The sequence below is a fragment of the Ruditapes philippinarum genome, unplaced genomic scaffold (assembly GCF_026571515.1).
Source record: "Ruditapes philippinarum isolate M1 unplaced genomic scaffold, ASM2657151v2 ctg7170_1_1_1_1, whole genome shotgun sequence".
In the NCBI taxonomy this organism is placed as follows: Eukaryota; Metazoa; Mollusca; class Bivalvia; order Venerida; family Veneridae; genus Ruditapes; species Ruditapes philippinarum.
In genome coordinates, this window is record NW_026860540.1 from 11,849 (window position 1) to 27,431 (window position 15,583).

Consider the following 15,583-nt stretch of genomic DNA (forward strand, 5'->3'; position numbering starts at 1 on the left):
ATGCATACACTTTTGAAACTAAGAAAATGTATCTATTAAACTTTTGCCTTGCATATAACTCTAGTTTTTTGAGTGGTAGAATGATTTGCAATGTATTTTTGTTTAATTTGTTTTCATGTTTGCGTTTCGATATATTTTTGCACATTTTAAATAATTTATTGTAAACACTGTAAGCATACAACTTAGTTGGCGAGCGAATTATTGAACTCTGTGATAGTAGTACAATTCTGTATGTACCCTATGATGGAAAGAACTGATATATACAATGCCCAACCTCCGTTTATTGCTCATGGAGCGTTAATAACCACTATTTTTGTGTCTTTTTTTTTTCTTTATTCATTTGCCTTTTAAATTTCTATATTTCTTCTTTCACGTATGTCAATGCAATGTGTATGATGATGATCTGTCACTGGTCAAATCAATAAAATGTATTGTTGTTGTTGTTAATATTTTATAAATGTATTAAATATAATTCCTAAAATAAAACAGGTATGGAAATTTTAGCACAATGCCGTATTGTCTGATTTTTTTTCAATGTAGTTTATGAACCAGGATTTAAATTTTAAATGAGATATGGAATACCAAATATTGACATTTTTTTTATAAACTTCTGTCAGTTTTAAAGGTCCATTAAGCACTTAAATGCTTTTATTTCCTAGAGTTTTGTTATTATTATTATTATTATTATTATTATTGCTATTATTATTATTATTATTATTATTATTATTATTATTCTGTTACAGCTTTCGAGACGTGCACATTGGACTTATAGCTGAAGTGCCTTTTGCTTCATTCCCTGCGGTCTGAAGACCGCAGGGTATTGGTACGCGTTTAACTTTTGAGGCATATGGAGGAGCACGTGACCTGTTTTCGGTAAATGGAGGAGCAAGAGATCTGTAAACCGTACAGGATTGGTTAATTGACCTTTTCGAAAACCTAGCTAATACCGTTTGCCGGTACGATACGGATTTATCTCTAGGGAATTAGTCCGAATTACACCTAATTAACAACAAAAAACTATTACGTGATATATCTAATTTTCTATAATTATTTTAACCGTTTAAGGTGGTAAAACTTGAATGATGTGTTTAAAAATTATCAATGTTTCTTTAATATCTATCTCAAATTTTACAAAAAATAAATTGTTTATACTGATGTCCATATATCAGAACAGAGAAAGGAGAACATCCTGAATATCAATTTTAAACACTTGATATATATGCAGTTAGTTATGTAGTAAAGTCTAATGGAAGGTTAAAAGAGGGACAGTATTTGTTACTGTAAGAGATATGCATTTAATGGTTAGACACTCACACAACTCAATCTTTATTATACAGTATATGATATGGACTATTTGAGTTTTTTTTTTACTTTCATACTATTCATGATGTTCGTGAAGTTGGCAGCCTAGCAGCCTAGCAGCCCAGCAGCCTGAAGTTGGCAGCCTAGCAGCCTAGCAGCCTGGCAGCCTAGCAGCCTAGCAGCCTGGCAGCCTAGCAGCCTAAAGAAAACTAAGAATAGTACAAACATGAATTCGTCGGATATGAATCGGAAGCACATACTTAGACCATTGCACGTCTTATTTCAGTATCGCGATCTTTATTTTTTTAAATATTGAACTTTGTTTTTTTTATTTTGACGCTTCGAAATTTGTGAAGTTAGCAGCCTAGCAGCCTGGCAGCCTAGCAGCCTAAAGAAAACTAAGGAAAATACAAACATGTAAACCGTCGGAAATGAGTCGGTAGCACATACTTAGACTATTCCACGTCTTTTTTCAGTATCGCGAACTTTATTTTTTTAAATATTGAACTTTGTTTGTTTTTTTTGTTTTTTTTTTACTCTTCGAAATTTGTGAAGTTAGCAGCCTAGCAGCCTGGCAGCCTAGCAGCCTAGCAGCCTGGCAGCCTAGCAGCCTAAAGAAAACTTAGGACAATACAAACATGTAAAAGTCGGAAATGAGTCGGTAGCACATTCTTAGACTATTCTACATCTTTTTTCAGTATCGCGAACTTTATTTTTTTTTAATATTGAACTTTGTTTTTTTTACTCTTCGAAATTTGTGAAGTTAGCAGCCTGGCAGCCTAGCATCCTAAAGAAAACAAAGGATAATACAAACATGAAAACCGTCGGAAATTAGTCGGTAGCACATACTTAGACTATTCCACGTCTTTTTTCAGTATCGCGGCTATTGATCAAATGGGTATTGTTCTTAAGTTCAGATAATCTTTATGTTCATTAATGTGATCGTTTAAACATATGCATTGTATATCTCTTTTTATCCTGTCACTTGTATCAATTTCGGCCCGATAACAAGGTGCCGTATATTTTTACTGATCTACGGCACTTGATCACGTGGTATGCATTTTGCCGGACTACTTTTCAAGAAAAAATATAATTATTATTATAATGTTGGACTTTATGTTTGGTGGTTAAGTTTGTTTTCGCCTCAGAGTTTCCAATAGAAACGTTCTTTACAGGCCGTTCCAGTGGTATGAAAAAAACTCGTTAAATCTTCTGTGTGTAGAATAACGAATTTTGGAAACGTTGATAAAACTTTGTTTGTTTATTTTATTTCACTCTATAATTTTTCAAGCGAAATGAAAATTATTAAAAGTGAAATAAATGTAAAACTTAACTCGTTTGCGACATTAAAATAGCGTACTTGATTTGATTGTTTTGCACGTGCTGACTTGCGCTACATTGTGACGTCACGTAAACAATACTTTAAACGTCTGTACAGCGTTAACGACTGAATAAAAAATATTGGTGTTCGAATTCATTTTCTTAGTTAGACCATTTTCTATCATTCTAGATAGTTTTCAGAACAAAATTCGACAAAAAATGTTTTTATTTATCACATTTTTCAATCAAAATGACGCCCTCAATGTGAAAATACACAGGGAGATAATAAGAAGGGCGAGTGCATTGTTGTAGAATAATGCACGCTTCGGTCCTTCTTTGTTTATATAAATGATTAAAGGTAGTTTGCCTAATAAATTAAAAAAAAAAAACGGTGACAGGATAAATAGAATAATAGATTGGTGCCCACCCAATAAATTCCTCCGCCTCGCCAGATAAACTTTCTCCATCCACGGCACCAACCTATTATTCTCTATACATTTCAACCGATTTATCTTTACAGACCTAAAATAAATATGCGTTGAACATCGTCAACTTCATTATAAACATATACATACAAAATAGCATATCATAAATAAGTCACATGACGTCGCTTATTGTCCAAAGACAGCGACATTATTAGCCGCGAAAATGTTAAGATTAAGACTACTTCCTACGTTATTCGAAAATAGAGGATATTGAATGAGTGTAAGTTCAATACTGAATTTACTGCACGAGTTGAATAAAATTATATTATGCGAGCCTCTGGCGAGCATAATATTATTTTATTCATCGAGTGCAATAAATTCAGTAATGAACTTACGCGAATTTAATATTCTATTTATCACATACCCAAAATAAAGACCGTTTAAAGTGAAATAAGAGTCATTTTTCATTGACGCGCCTATAGTTTAACGCTAATATTTAGCGCGTCTTTACATTATATTTGTATTACGCTTATAACGTCACGTCAAAATATATGCACGGCCGTGCAATACCATATTTACGGAGTCGCAAAATCGGCACGGGTGTGTGATAAACATGTTTAATCCCGCAAATTTCGAAGCGTCAGAATGAAAAATAAAATAAAATTTATTATTTCATGCTTTCAAGTGTTTTATTGTAATATATCAGATGATTATATTCTGATAAACCACTAGTGAAATTTATAAAATATAATTTTCACTGTAGCCGGACTATATCTGAATGCGGATAAATAGAAAATCATAACGAAATAGAATAACAGGCAGAAATAAATGCTGTCATGCGTAAATTTTGCTTCTTTAGGAAAAGAAAGTCGATGTCATCATACATCATGTTAAAAATGTAACAAAATTAGACAAAATTTAACAGAACTATATTTCAAAATTATGATGTGACGTCATGATGTGATGACGTCACAAAGGAGAATGCGCGACGTTACGCGGCAAAATCAGTAAAAAATACTTAAAATCAATTAAAAAGCATGAAATAAAAAGAAAATTTATTTGTTTTACATATAAGATTGAAATATATTTCATTCGTGAACACCAGCTATTATATTTTCACTCGTGGCTACGCCACTCGTGAAAATATTGCATCTGGTGTTCACTCAGTGAAATTATATTTCGATCTTACATGCAAAATAAACAAATATCCTCTATATATTTAAAAAAATAAAGATCGCGATACTGAAATAAAACGTGGAATGATCTAAGTAGGTGCTACCGACTCTTTTCGTTTGTATTATCCTTAGTTTTCTTTAGGCTGCTAGGCTGCTAGGCTGCCAGGCTGCTATGCTGCTAACTTCACAAATTTCGAAGAGTAAAAAAAAAAAAAAGTTCAATATTAAAAAAAAATAAAGTTCGCGATACTGAAAAAAGACGTGGAATGGTCTAAGTATGTGCTACCGACTCATTTCCGACGGTTTACACATGTTTGTATTGTCCTAAGTTTTCTTTAGGCTGCTAGGCTGCCAGGCTGCTAGGCTGCTCTAGGCTGCCAGGCTGCTAGGCTGGTAACTTCACAAATTTCGAAGTGTCAAAAAAAACAACAAAAAAAACAAACAAAGTTCAATATTTAAAAAAATAAAGTTCGCGATACTGAAAAAAGACGTGGAATAGTCTAAGTATGTGCTACCGACTCATTTCCGACGGTTTACATGTTTGTATTGTCCTAAGTTTTCTTAAGGCTGCTAGGCTGCCAGGCTGCTAGGCTGCTAGGCTGCCAGGCTGCTAGGCTGCTAACTTCACAAATTTCGAAGTGTCAAAAAAAAACAAAAAAAAAACAAAGTTCAATATTTAAAAAAATAAAGTTCGCGATACTGAAAAAAGACGTGGAATAGTCTAAGTATGTGCTACCGACTCATTTCCGACGGTTTACATGTTTGTATTGCCCTTAGTTTTCTTTAGGCTGTTAGGCTGCCAGGCTGCTAGGCTGCTAGGCTGCCAGGCTGCTAGGCTGCTAACTTCACAAATTTCGAAGTGTCAAAAAAAACAACAAAAAAAAAACAAACAAAGTTCAATATTAAAAAAAAATAAAGTTCGCGATACTGAAAAAAGACGTGGAATAGTCTAAGTATGTGCTACCGACTCATTTCCGACGGTTTACATGTTTGTATTGTCCTTAGTTTTCTTTAGGCTGCTAGGCTGCTAGGCTGCTAGGCTGCCAGGCTGCTAGGCTGCTAACTTCACAAATTTCGAAGTGTCAAAAAAAAAAAACAAAAAAAAAACAAACAAAGTTCAATATTTAAAAAAATAAAGTTCGCGATACTGAAAAAAGACGTGGAATAGTCTAAGTATGTGCTATCGACTCATTTCCGACGGTTACGTGTTTGTATTTTCCTTAGTTTTCTTTAGGCTGCCAGGCTGCTAGGCTGCTAACTTCACAAATTTCGAAGCGTCAAAATAAAAAACAAAACAAAGTTCAATATTTAAAAAAATAAAGATCGCGATACTGAAATAAGACGTGCAATGGTCTAAGTATGTGCTTCCGATTCATATCCGACGATTTCATGTTTGTACTATTCTTAGTTTACGCCTACCTGCTAGGCTGCTAGGCTGCCAGGCTGCCAGGCTGCTAGGCTGCCAGGCTGCTAGGCTGCTAGGCTGCTAGGCTGCCAACTTCAGGCTGCTGGGCTGCTAGGCTGCTAGGCTGCCAACTTCACGAACATCTATTCATGTACATTATAATAGTTTTCTTTCTACAAGATTATGAATTATTGTTAATAGGATGCTATATTTATTTTTAATCGAAACTGGGAATTATTAATGTAATGTGCATACATGTATATCTTAGTATATGGATATAATGTGTATTTCTGTATTTAAAGACTTACAGTTATGATGGATAAGACCAATGTTAATGTTATTGTTAGGATTTCATATTTATTTAATAGAAACTGGGAATTATTAATATTATGTGCATACATGTATATCTTAGTATATTGATATGATGAGACTTATAATATTTCTGTACTTAAAGAGTTACAGTTATAACATTATTATTAAAGGGATGAGAGTCATGAGACTTTCATTTAAAGTTATAAATGATAATACATGTATTGATTGAAAATGTCCTTAAACTTTGATCAAGCAATATAATTAATAAAGTCTCAAAAAATCATATTCTGAAAAGTTATTCTAATTTTTTTTCTAACATGTGCATACTGTAGTTTGGTTTGAAAAGGACAGCTTCTGTCTTATCTATTGTAATGGAGGGACACCAGTGTCTCAACTTCCAGGTCTCCAGAGTCAACCCGACAACAGACTTTTCATAGAGTAGATTGTTACTTGCCCTTGAATAAATTTGTGCACTAAATTTTATAGTGGGTGATTTGTGCCACATGAAAACCAACAAAGTACAAAAAGTAACCGGGCACCAGATGAAAACATGAAAATACAGTCTACCACAAAGTGGTTCGTTTTTTTGCATTTTCATGTTTCGCCTGGTGCCCCTGATGCAAAATACAAAATCAACCTTCATAAAATTTCTTATCATAGAAAAAAGTTTTTTTTTATCTGTTCAAAAAAAAGGTATTGTACCCTTATAGTACAGTTATGTTCACTTTCAAATTGACCTGTTATGAATAATAATGGCACAACCAATGACTGTCTAAGCCCTTTTTAGTAAAAATAATTATAAAATATATAAATTGTGATTTTGATTAAGACTATGAGTATGTGCATCTTGGCAAGACAGAGTCTATTCTTTTTGGTTTAAGTTTCAACTTAAACTGGGCCTAGCCTCCAGGTCACATATATTGGTAATGCTATAAAGTACACATGTTTTGTTAAGTATTTAGGTGCAAAACTTGATCAATTTTTTTGGCGTCGCCTTTGATGCTTTGCATCAATGCTTTTCTGGTTATGTTTATATAATGCCCGTCCTTTACGAGCACTGGACACATGGTTATAAAAGAGGAGTTATGAATACATGTAGATGGTTGTGTGCACGCACACACATAAACTATGAGAGAAAAGCACTTAATGTAGGTTCTAACACCGGCTGTCGGTACAGACGACGGTAACGAGGCTTTGCAAAGTTTGGAACCGCTAAACACTTACCCGAGAGCTAGATATTACCGTCTGTGACGGCAGCCGATGTATGATTCCTTTTCTTGCATATTATATGCGAGTTAAATTTCGGAAAGTAATAACAAAAAATGTTATCTTTTCATTGTGCATTTTTTTTTCTTAAAGAAGCTATAAATTTACAACTTCCGTGGTGTAAGGTTTTTCTACCAACGTTGTAAACAGTAATAAATTTTTGGCGTTTGACGTGCGCCGCGATTAACTTCGTTGTCATGATATCTTTGTCAATATTTTGTTAATTGTTTTTTATTTTGTATGTAAATCTGGACAATGTTTCAATTGTATGAGTTTATGACTTATTAAAATATCTAATTCTTACCTATATGTATTTAATTTGTGATTTTAAAGGGCCATTATGTCTGACAAATGCTATCATTTTCATTTTTCAAAAACTGTTTATTTTTGGTATCATGTTACATTTTCCAAAAACATAACCGTGTGCTTTATACAAGGACCATCGTTTGCATCTGTACTTCTGTTTGAAGTCAAAATACTTCTTTGATTGACATTTTTAAAGACTTTAAAAAGGTGGATTTCCTGGGCATTATGTGCCTTTAAACAGTTTTGTAGCAGAATACTAGTCTAAGTCAACATTTCTTCAAATAATAAACTATTTATGAATGATAAGCGCACAAACAGATGGAGGGTTTGAGGGAGAATCTACCTACAACGCAACATTGATTTTAATTCTCCAAGAGGATTTTATTTTATTCAATTAACAGTTCCAGACCGTTCAAAGTCGTCATGGAGTTAATAAATAAAAGAATTCTGGCATTTGTAATATATGTTTCGATAACAACAATTTACTGCAGCGCTAATTTTCGAATTTCAAAATGGAATACGTGTCCCCCGGAAGAAAGTAAATTCCTGTCGCTGGAGAAAATTTCTCTAGAAGTCTGTATTGACGAGTGTTTTAGAAGAAATCATTGCTTTGCGGCCGGATACAAGCGTTTGTATACTTTATGCGAGCTTTACACGGAGTTTACGCCTGCATCAACTAACCGTGGGCACTGTGTGATTGTGAAGAAAGACGACATTCAGAGCCCGGATGTAAGTGTATCTTTGTATTTTCAAGATATTCTTTCAGAGTATATTGCGATATAAATAACCCTTTGTCTTGTACTGTGCTCTGAAATAGGGCAAAGTTGTAATGTCTTAAATTCAAGCTATCTTAGTACGCAACTTATAACTTTGAAGTATTGCCAAACTTTGATATAATATTCCTAAAATTTATATGATTGTTTTTTTTTCGTTTTTTTTTATCATTTTGAATATTCTTATTAATTTTAGAATGTAAAATAATTCAACAACTTACTTTGATATTAAGGAATCAATAAATGCGGATCAAAGCAATGAATGCGGCGAGTGGCAAGCGAATCAGTCCACCGGAACCGAAAGCACGTGTTCGAAACAAGGTAAGACATCGAAAACACCTAATTTCCGTTCTAATGAAACGAATATCAGACGTAAGAATGCTTATTTGTGTATGTAATTATTGTTATAAGTGACACGTATTGCAATAAAATTATGTATAATCAGTTCTATTTATAATCAGTTCAATAAAAAACAAACCCTCTTTTTCTTAGCAGAAGACATTTGGATTTTCTTTTTTTTTTTTTCTTTTTTTAAACTACAATAGTTATAATTTACATATTGTAAGCGATAAATGACTGATTTGACAGTATTTATCCCCAGATTGCTACTGTGTGACTCAGTAAGGGCTATTTCTGAATATTTTGACCTCTGTCAGGTAATTTACGTAGCTTGTAAGTGCCGTTTGCAATGTGTTAATTACTTTCTTTGTTCACTTCACAACATAACAATTTTTATCCATTTTTGCAATTTTCATGAAAATGCACATGAGTCTGAAGGCATGCTGCTTAAATAATGAAATACTTTGTGATACAATTTTATTGCGTGCGTTTTTTTCCCAATTTGACTGGTATCTGAACGCCTCAACTTTTATATAAAAGTAACCGATTCTAATTCGCTGCTATGAAGTACTTTCAGTGCTTTGATAAATTAATACAGTCATTTACTCTAACAGAATGTCAAAGACAAGAGATTTTGGAAAATGAGGTTCATCAAGGTAATATGAATGAGATAGGCTCCAAGATTGTCTCATGTAAACGAAATGGAAATGGCGTGGTAGATGTCCAGGCGCTAGAATGCTCGTCTAGCGGGGAATGGGAAATTAGTTCAACAGTAGACCGTGAGTTGTTTCTAATTTATTTAATTCTTTGTTGACATGAGCCACTCGAATGATTTATGAAATATAGTCAAAAGCCACTCAATGAAATCAAAATATGAAAATACAAAGATAACAAATAAGACATTTATGACTTATCATTATGATAAACTGCCTCCTTATATTCAATCATTCCATGTTCAAATGACATGGTAAAGTACGTATACATATTCAAATGAAAGCGTTAATAATATAAATTATCTATGTGCGTTATCAAAATGTACAGTTTTATATGTACTTGAATGAATAAAAAGTCCACAAATGTAAACATATGGCTTCGCATAATATATATTGTACATGTATTGCAAAATGACGATTCATAGAAGTTATTGAATGAGTGTAGATTTTATACTAAATTCATTGAACGAGTTGGATAAATCATAAACATGCAAGCTTCTGACGAGTTCAATAAAAATTTAATATTGAATCTACACAAATATAATATTCTATCAATCACATATTTAAAATAAGAACGGTTTAAGAACAGCTATAATAGTCATTTTTCATTGAAGCGCCTATAGTGTAACGCTTTTACGCTATGTTTATATGCAAAGGGCCAGTTACAAAGACGGTCGGTCCCGAACCGGTCATTTATCGCTGTTATGATCGCTTGACATGCGTGATTTTATTACTGGTTTTCTGTGTAAACGGCCATCGGTGACAGAAAGCAAACTCAAACGAAATTGGATTGGTGATAAAAATGCTGAAATACTATCGGTTTTTATCGTTTGTAAATCGGAGCTAAATCGGGCGTAACGCTGATTAATCGGTGTTTGATAGCTAGTCATCAGTGGTTGTATCATAGTTTGGGGACCTTTCTGTTGAAAATGTGTCAGAGTTAAATCGTATACATATACATGCACAGTGCGTTAACTGGAGTGCAGGTATTAGTTACCCGCACTCCAGAGCATGCCTATTGATTGACTAATATTTGCTGGGGTTTACTTATTGTGACGGAAGAGAAAGAGAAAGCGATAGAAATGTCGTTTTCAGATGCTCGTTAATTGGCTCCTTTTTTCTTGGGTTTTATATTGTGACAACAGGGATCGTGATTTTATGTTTGACTATGATACAAAACAGAAAGAACATCAAAACACTAGGCAATCTGATAAATACGCGGAGGCTACGCCCCCTCGAACAAATCAGATACCCTCGTGTTTCGATGCTCTTTCTATTTCTTCTATAACACTTTCCGTAAGATATGACCGGTGACTCATATTTTGTTATCTTTGTCCGATCGGCAATATCGATGATTTAGAGCTTGCATATATCGTGATATAAGTGCTGTCGGTTATTTGTAAAATATTTTCACCGATCGAGAATTTTAAACATGTTTAAAAATCCCAATCGGTAATGTTCACCGATAAAACTTATCTTTCCCAAATAGCAGTTGATAGGTGAAAAACAGGTGACCAATAGGTGATAACGGTGTTAAATGCGTCGTCACCGGTTGACTTCATAATTTGGCTAAAAAAATCTACCGATCAATCACCGATGGCTCTCTGTAACTAGGGTGTAAACATGTTTAAATATCTCGATATACATATTTATAATTTCACTTAAATTTGGTATACCACCTCAATTATAACATACAGGATCTTTTGGTACGTTATAAATAGAATATTATTTTGATTTAGGGTCACTCGTTCAATAAATTCAATATTGCACCTTCACTCATTCATTATCCTCGGGATTGTGTGATAAATATTAAGCTGAAATACTTTCACTTTTCTCATTTGAGGGTTTTTTGTCAACCTTTATTGTGTTCCCTTTTATCGCTGGGCATTTGATTGCCCATTGAGAGGCTTTCGGACGTTTTACCCAAAGTTAATCAAGGGTTTGTTTGATCAAGGGATTTGGTCTGGATACTTAATCTGTTCTAAAACTACCAATTAAACGATTTTGTTAATATAAAAATTAGCAAGAAAAGATATTAGCTTTTATAAATGCTATTCGGCAATGCGATTCGGGATCGTAACCAATACACGTAATGTTGCTGGATATGTATAGTTAGCTTTCCGATCGCTGTACCTGATTACAAGCTATTCATCATAATGGGCATCATCATTTGTTTACGATTATATTTATCATTATACTTATGATTACATATGTAATTATTGTATTTTATTTTCGTCATTTTCCGTGCATCTACGGTGAATAAGTTTTCGTTGTATCTTAAATATCAAAAGAAGATTGGATTCGTTTTCCGGTGACAATATGATTTCAGTTTTTGAACCCCCCACTGATTCATCACTTTTCCTTTTATAATGATACCAGGGTGTTCGTCAGTGGTTGCTCGGATGACTCAACTGTATTGTTCACAGTCAAAAATACAAATATTCACCACCACGATGTCACAACCTGACGCCGCAGAATTCTGCTCAACTGTTGGCGGGAAATTGGTCAAAATCGACGAGAAATGGAAATTCGACGCTATTCAAGCACTAATACGTGACTGTCCAGGTACAATGTGATATGTTTACAATGGACTAATGCACTAGTACAAAAAATATGCTGGCTGGCTGATTTGTGGCATGCCGTGGCATGTCGTATTTCCCTCTGTTGGGCGTCAGACGAAAACATGATAACATGGAGCAAAAATAAAACATGGCACAAATCAGCCACCATAACAAAGAAATAACAAGTATCTTTAATAAAATTGTCCACTGTGCCACCTGGATTTATTGTTTTGGATTATTTGAATTCAGAACATATTTCATATGTAAACTCTGAACTGCAAGGCTGAAACTACTTAATATTAGGTTACAACTGCTTTCCTTTGTTTTATAATATGTAATAAAATTTCGAACGTTCAATGAGATTCCCAGATGTCAGTTTTTGTAATGGCCAATCGACCTTCACTTTTTTAGTTTTTATCCGAGTGGCCAGTGTTGGCTGGCGTTTCTTAGAGACCAAATTGGGCGGCGTGCAACTTGTGGACTTTTTATGATATTGTTGCAAAAACCAAAACTTTGAACATGTGTTCAATAGTTTTATTACATTGGCCCAGTATTAAAGGGAATTTCACTAGTTTTTTTAAATGACAGGAATAGAAATAAAAACGAGGTCATATTTGATAAAAAAAAAATTTTTTAGACCATTCGCTCACTCGTTTTTCCCTCCAGAATTCTTATTGTTATTGAAAAAACAACAACAGAAAACTGAATATCGTTGCAAGTCAAATCGGGCTATGAACAACACAACAAGAGGACCATGATGGCCCTGAGGTCGCTCACCTGTATATAGGCCCCCCCAACCCCCCCACCCACCAATGTTGCAGGGCCAATTTAACCCAAGGGCTTTTATTTGCACAAACTTGGTAGACACCCATAAGAAGATATTTCATGCTAAACATCTAAGCTCTAGCTCATTGGGCTTTTTAAAAGAAGATTTTTTTAAAGTTTTTACTATACACATATAGTTAAAAACAATGACACTCCTGGGGCCGGGCCAGTTTTGACCCCATGGCTTTTATTTGAACAAACTTTGTAGACACTTACTAGAAGATGTTTCATGCTTAATATCTAAACTCTAGCTATTTGGGTTTTTTCAAAGAAGATTTTAAGTATTTGCTATACACATATAAAGAAAATCAATGACCCCCGGGGCGGGGCCAATTTTGACCCCAGGTCTTTTATTTGAACAAACTTTGTAGACACTCACTAAAAGATGTTTCATGCTTAATATCTTAACTCTAGCTATTTGATTTTTTTCAAAGAAGATTTTTTAAGTTTTTGCTATACACATATAAGGAAAATCAATGACCCCCGGGGCGGTGCCAATTTTGACCCGAGGGCTTTTATTTGAACAAACTTGGTAGACACCTATTAGAACATGTTTGATGCTAAATATCTTAGCCATAGCTCTTTGAGTTCTTTAAAAGAAGATTTTTTAAGTTTTTACTATATGCATATAGGGAAAATCAATTACCCCTGGGGCGGGGCCAATTTTGACCCCAGGGCTTTTATTTGAACAAACTTGGTAGACACTTATTAGAACATGTTTCATGCTAAATATCTTAGCTCTAACTCTTTTGGTTCTTTCAAAGAAGATTTTTTAAGTTTTTACTTAATAATATGCATATAGGGAAAGTCAATGACCCCCTGGGGCGGGGCCAATTTTGACCCCAGGGCTTTTATTTGAACAAACTTGGTAGACACCTACTATTAAAAATATGTTTGATGCTCAATATCTTAGCCATAGCTCTTTGAGTTCTTTAAAAGAAGATTTTTTAAGTTTTTACTATATGCATATAGGGAAAATCAATGACCCCCCGGGGCGGGGCCAATTTTGACCCCAGGGCTTTTATTTGAACAAACTTGGTAGACACCCATTAGAACATGTTTCATGCTAAATATCTTAGCTCTAGCTCTTTGGGTTCTTTAAAAGAAGATTTTTAAGTTTTTACTATATGCATATAGGGAAAATCAATGACCCCATGGGGCGGGGCTAATTTTGACCCTAGGGCTTTTATTTGAACAAACTTGGTAGATACTCACTAGAAGATGTTTCATGCCAAATATCTAAGCTCTAGCTCTTATGGTTTTTTAAAAGAAGATATTTAAAGTTTTTTCTTTCGGTTGCCATGGCAACCAGAGTTCTGCATGGAATTAAATTCTTTGAACAATTTGTAAAGGTGACAACCAAAGGAACATTCCTGTGAAGTTTGGATGAAATTGGCTTAGTGGTTTATGAGGAGATGTCATTTAAAGTAAAAGTTTACGGACGGACGACGGACGGACGGACGGACGACGGACGGACGCCGGACGAAAAGCGATCACAAAAGCTCACCCTATCACTTTGTGACAGGTGAGCTAAAAATACAAATACGATCTTCATCATTTTTTAATATATTTGTTTCAAATTATTTTTATCTTTTATAAATCTTTCTGTTTTAAGTGCCCATGCAGCTGGTCTGTGTAAAAAATCAAAATTTTATTGTTTAATGCGTTTGAACTATAATGGAGTTCCTTTCACAAAAGTTTGGAATACAAAAAAAGCAAACGTGTAACTAGTTGTCTAACTTCTCACATTGCATATCGTTATCTATTCCGGCATAGGGTTTTGCAATGTGTTGAAGATTGTTTACTACATTGTAGTTTATTTTCAGGTCTAAATACTGGCCAGTACTGGGTGGATGGCTACAACGAAAGAAACAAAGTAGATGATTGGAAATTTTCAGACGATACTTTGGTCCCCATGGGAAAACATTTCTGGAAAGATAAAGCTCCAAATGGACAGAAAGGTGATCCATCTTGCATGCGTATGGTACGTCACAGTGATGATAGAATAGGAGACCATCGTTTCGACGATATTGAGTGCTGGAAAACCTTTCACTTTATATGTGAACAAAATTAACATACATTATGTCGTTGGGAACAAACCAAATGCAAGTGTATCGTGATTAGTTCACTTTGGTTGGTTAAACAAATTTAACACAGTGATATTTGCATGTATAAAAACCCAAACATGATGTCATACCGTACCCGGGATATGTTTTCTAGAAATCCGTTCTTTTAATATAATCTCTGTACAATACTAATTTTGTTCAAAAAGAAGTCTGAGCTGAAATATCCTTTATTAAGGCAGGAAATTCTATAAATAAAACACAAAGCAGTACTTTTTTATCAAATCTAAGTTGAACATTATCTGACCTTGCAATATGGCGTCATATTTTGATAATTACAAAATATAAAGTTGGAAGTGAATATCTTTTACACATTTTTTCTAAAAAAAGATAGATCTTAATACATGTAACAGGAACCTTTGACCTTTTAACCTGAAAGTGAATGTGGCAGATACAAACTATCAAGGTACATATACAGTAACTATGTCAGTGCACTTTGATTTTATTAGTCGCCGCGTGCAAACGGCGTCTAGTAGATATGCATTTGTCCCCATAGCAATGGGGAAAATTTTGACTTGACTTTGTGTATTTTTTTTTTGTTTTAACAAAATCAAACTGTTTTCAAATTTTCTAATAAAAATAGCTTTTCTGATGAACAACATGTCAGAGAGCTGTAAGGGATTAGTACAAACGTTTAACTGAAGTGATAGTGCCATGTTTGAATTATCATTATCTAATTGTATCTACCTAATAAATAACGTGCCAATGAGCCAGTCTATAAACTTAACCGTTGACTGA

At 34.1% G+C, this 15,583-nt stretch overlaps 1 protein-coding gene across 1 annotated transcript; it reads left to right on the forward strand.

Annotated features, from left to right (window-relative positions):
- Window positions 1-7,585: 7,585 nt before the first annotated feature.
- LOC132760515 (uncharacterized) lies at window positions 7,586-15,028 on the forward strand. Its single transcript, XM_060752503.1, has 5 exons — window positions 7,586-8,240; window positions 8,518-8,605; window positions 9,238-9,402; window positions 11,716-11,901; window positions 14,549-15,028. The coding sequence occupies exons 1-5, from the start codon at window positions 7,935-7,937 to the stop codon at window positions 14,794-14,796; spliced, it is 993 nt and encodes a 330-aa protein (XP_060608486.1). The 5' UTR covers window positions 7,586-7,934; the 3' UTR covers window positions 14,797-15,028.
- Window positions 15,029-15,583: the final 555 nt, after the last annotated feature.

Bases quoted from the DNA above. Each gene is read 5' to 3' on its own strand.
- LOC132760515 (XM_060752503.1), top strand. From the start codon at position 7,935: ATGGAGTTAATAAATAAAAGAATTCTGGCATTTGTAATATATGTTTCG. The intron at 8,241-8,517 runs GTAAGTGTATCT...TTTGATATTAAG, and splicing joins ACGACATTCAGAGCCCGGAT to GAATCAATAAATGCGGATCA. The intron at 8,606-9,237 runs GTAAGACATCGA...TTACTCTAACAG, and splicing joins AAGCACGTGTTCGAAACAAG to AATGTCAAAGACAAGAGATT.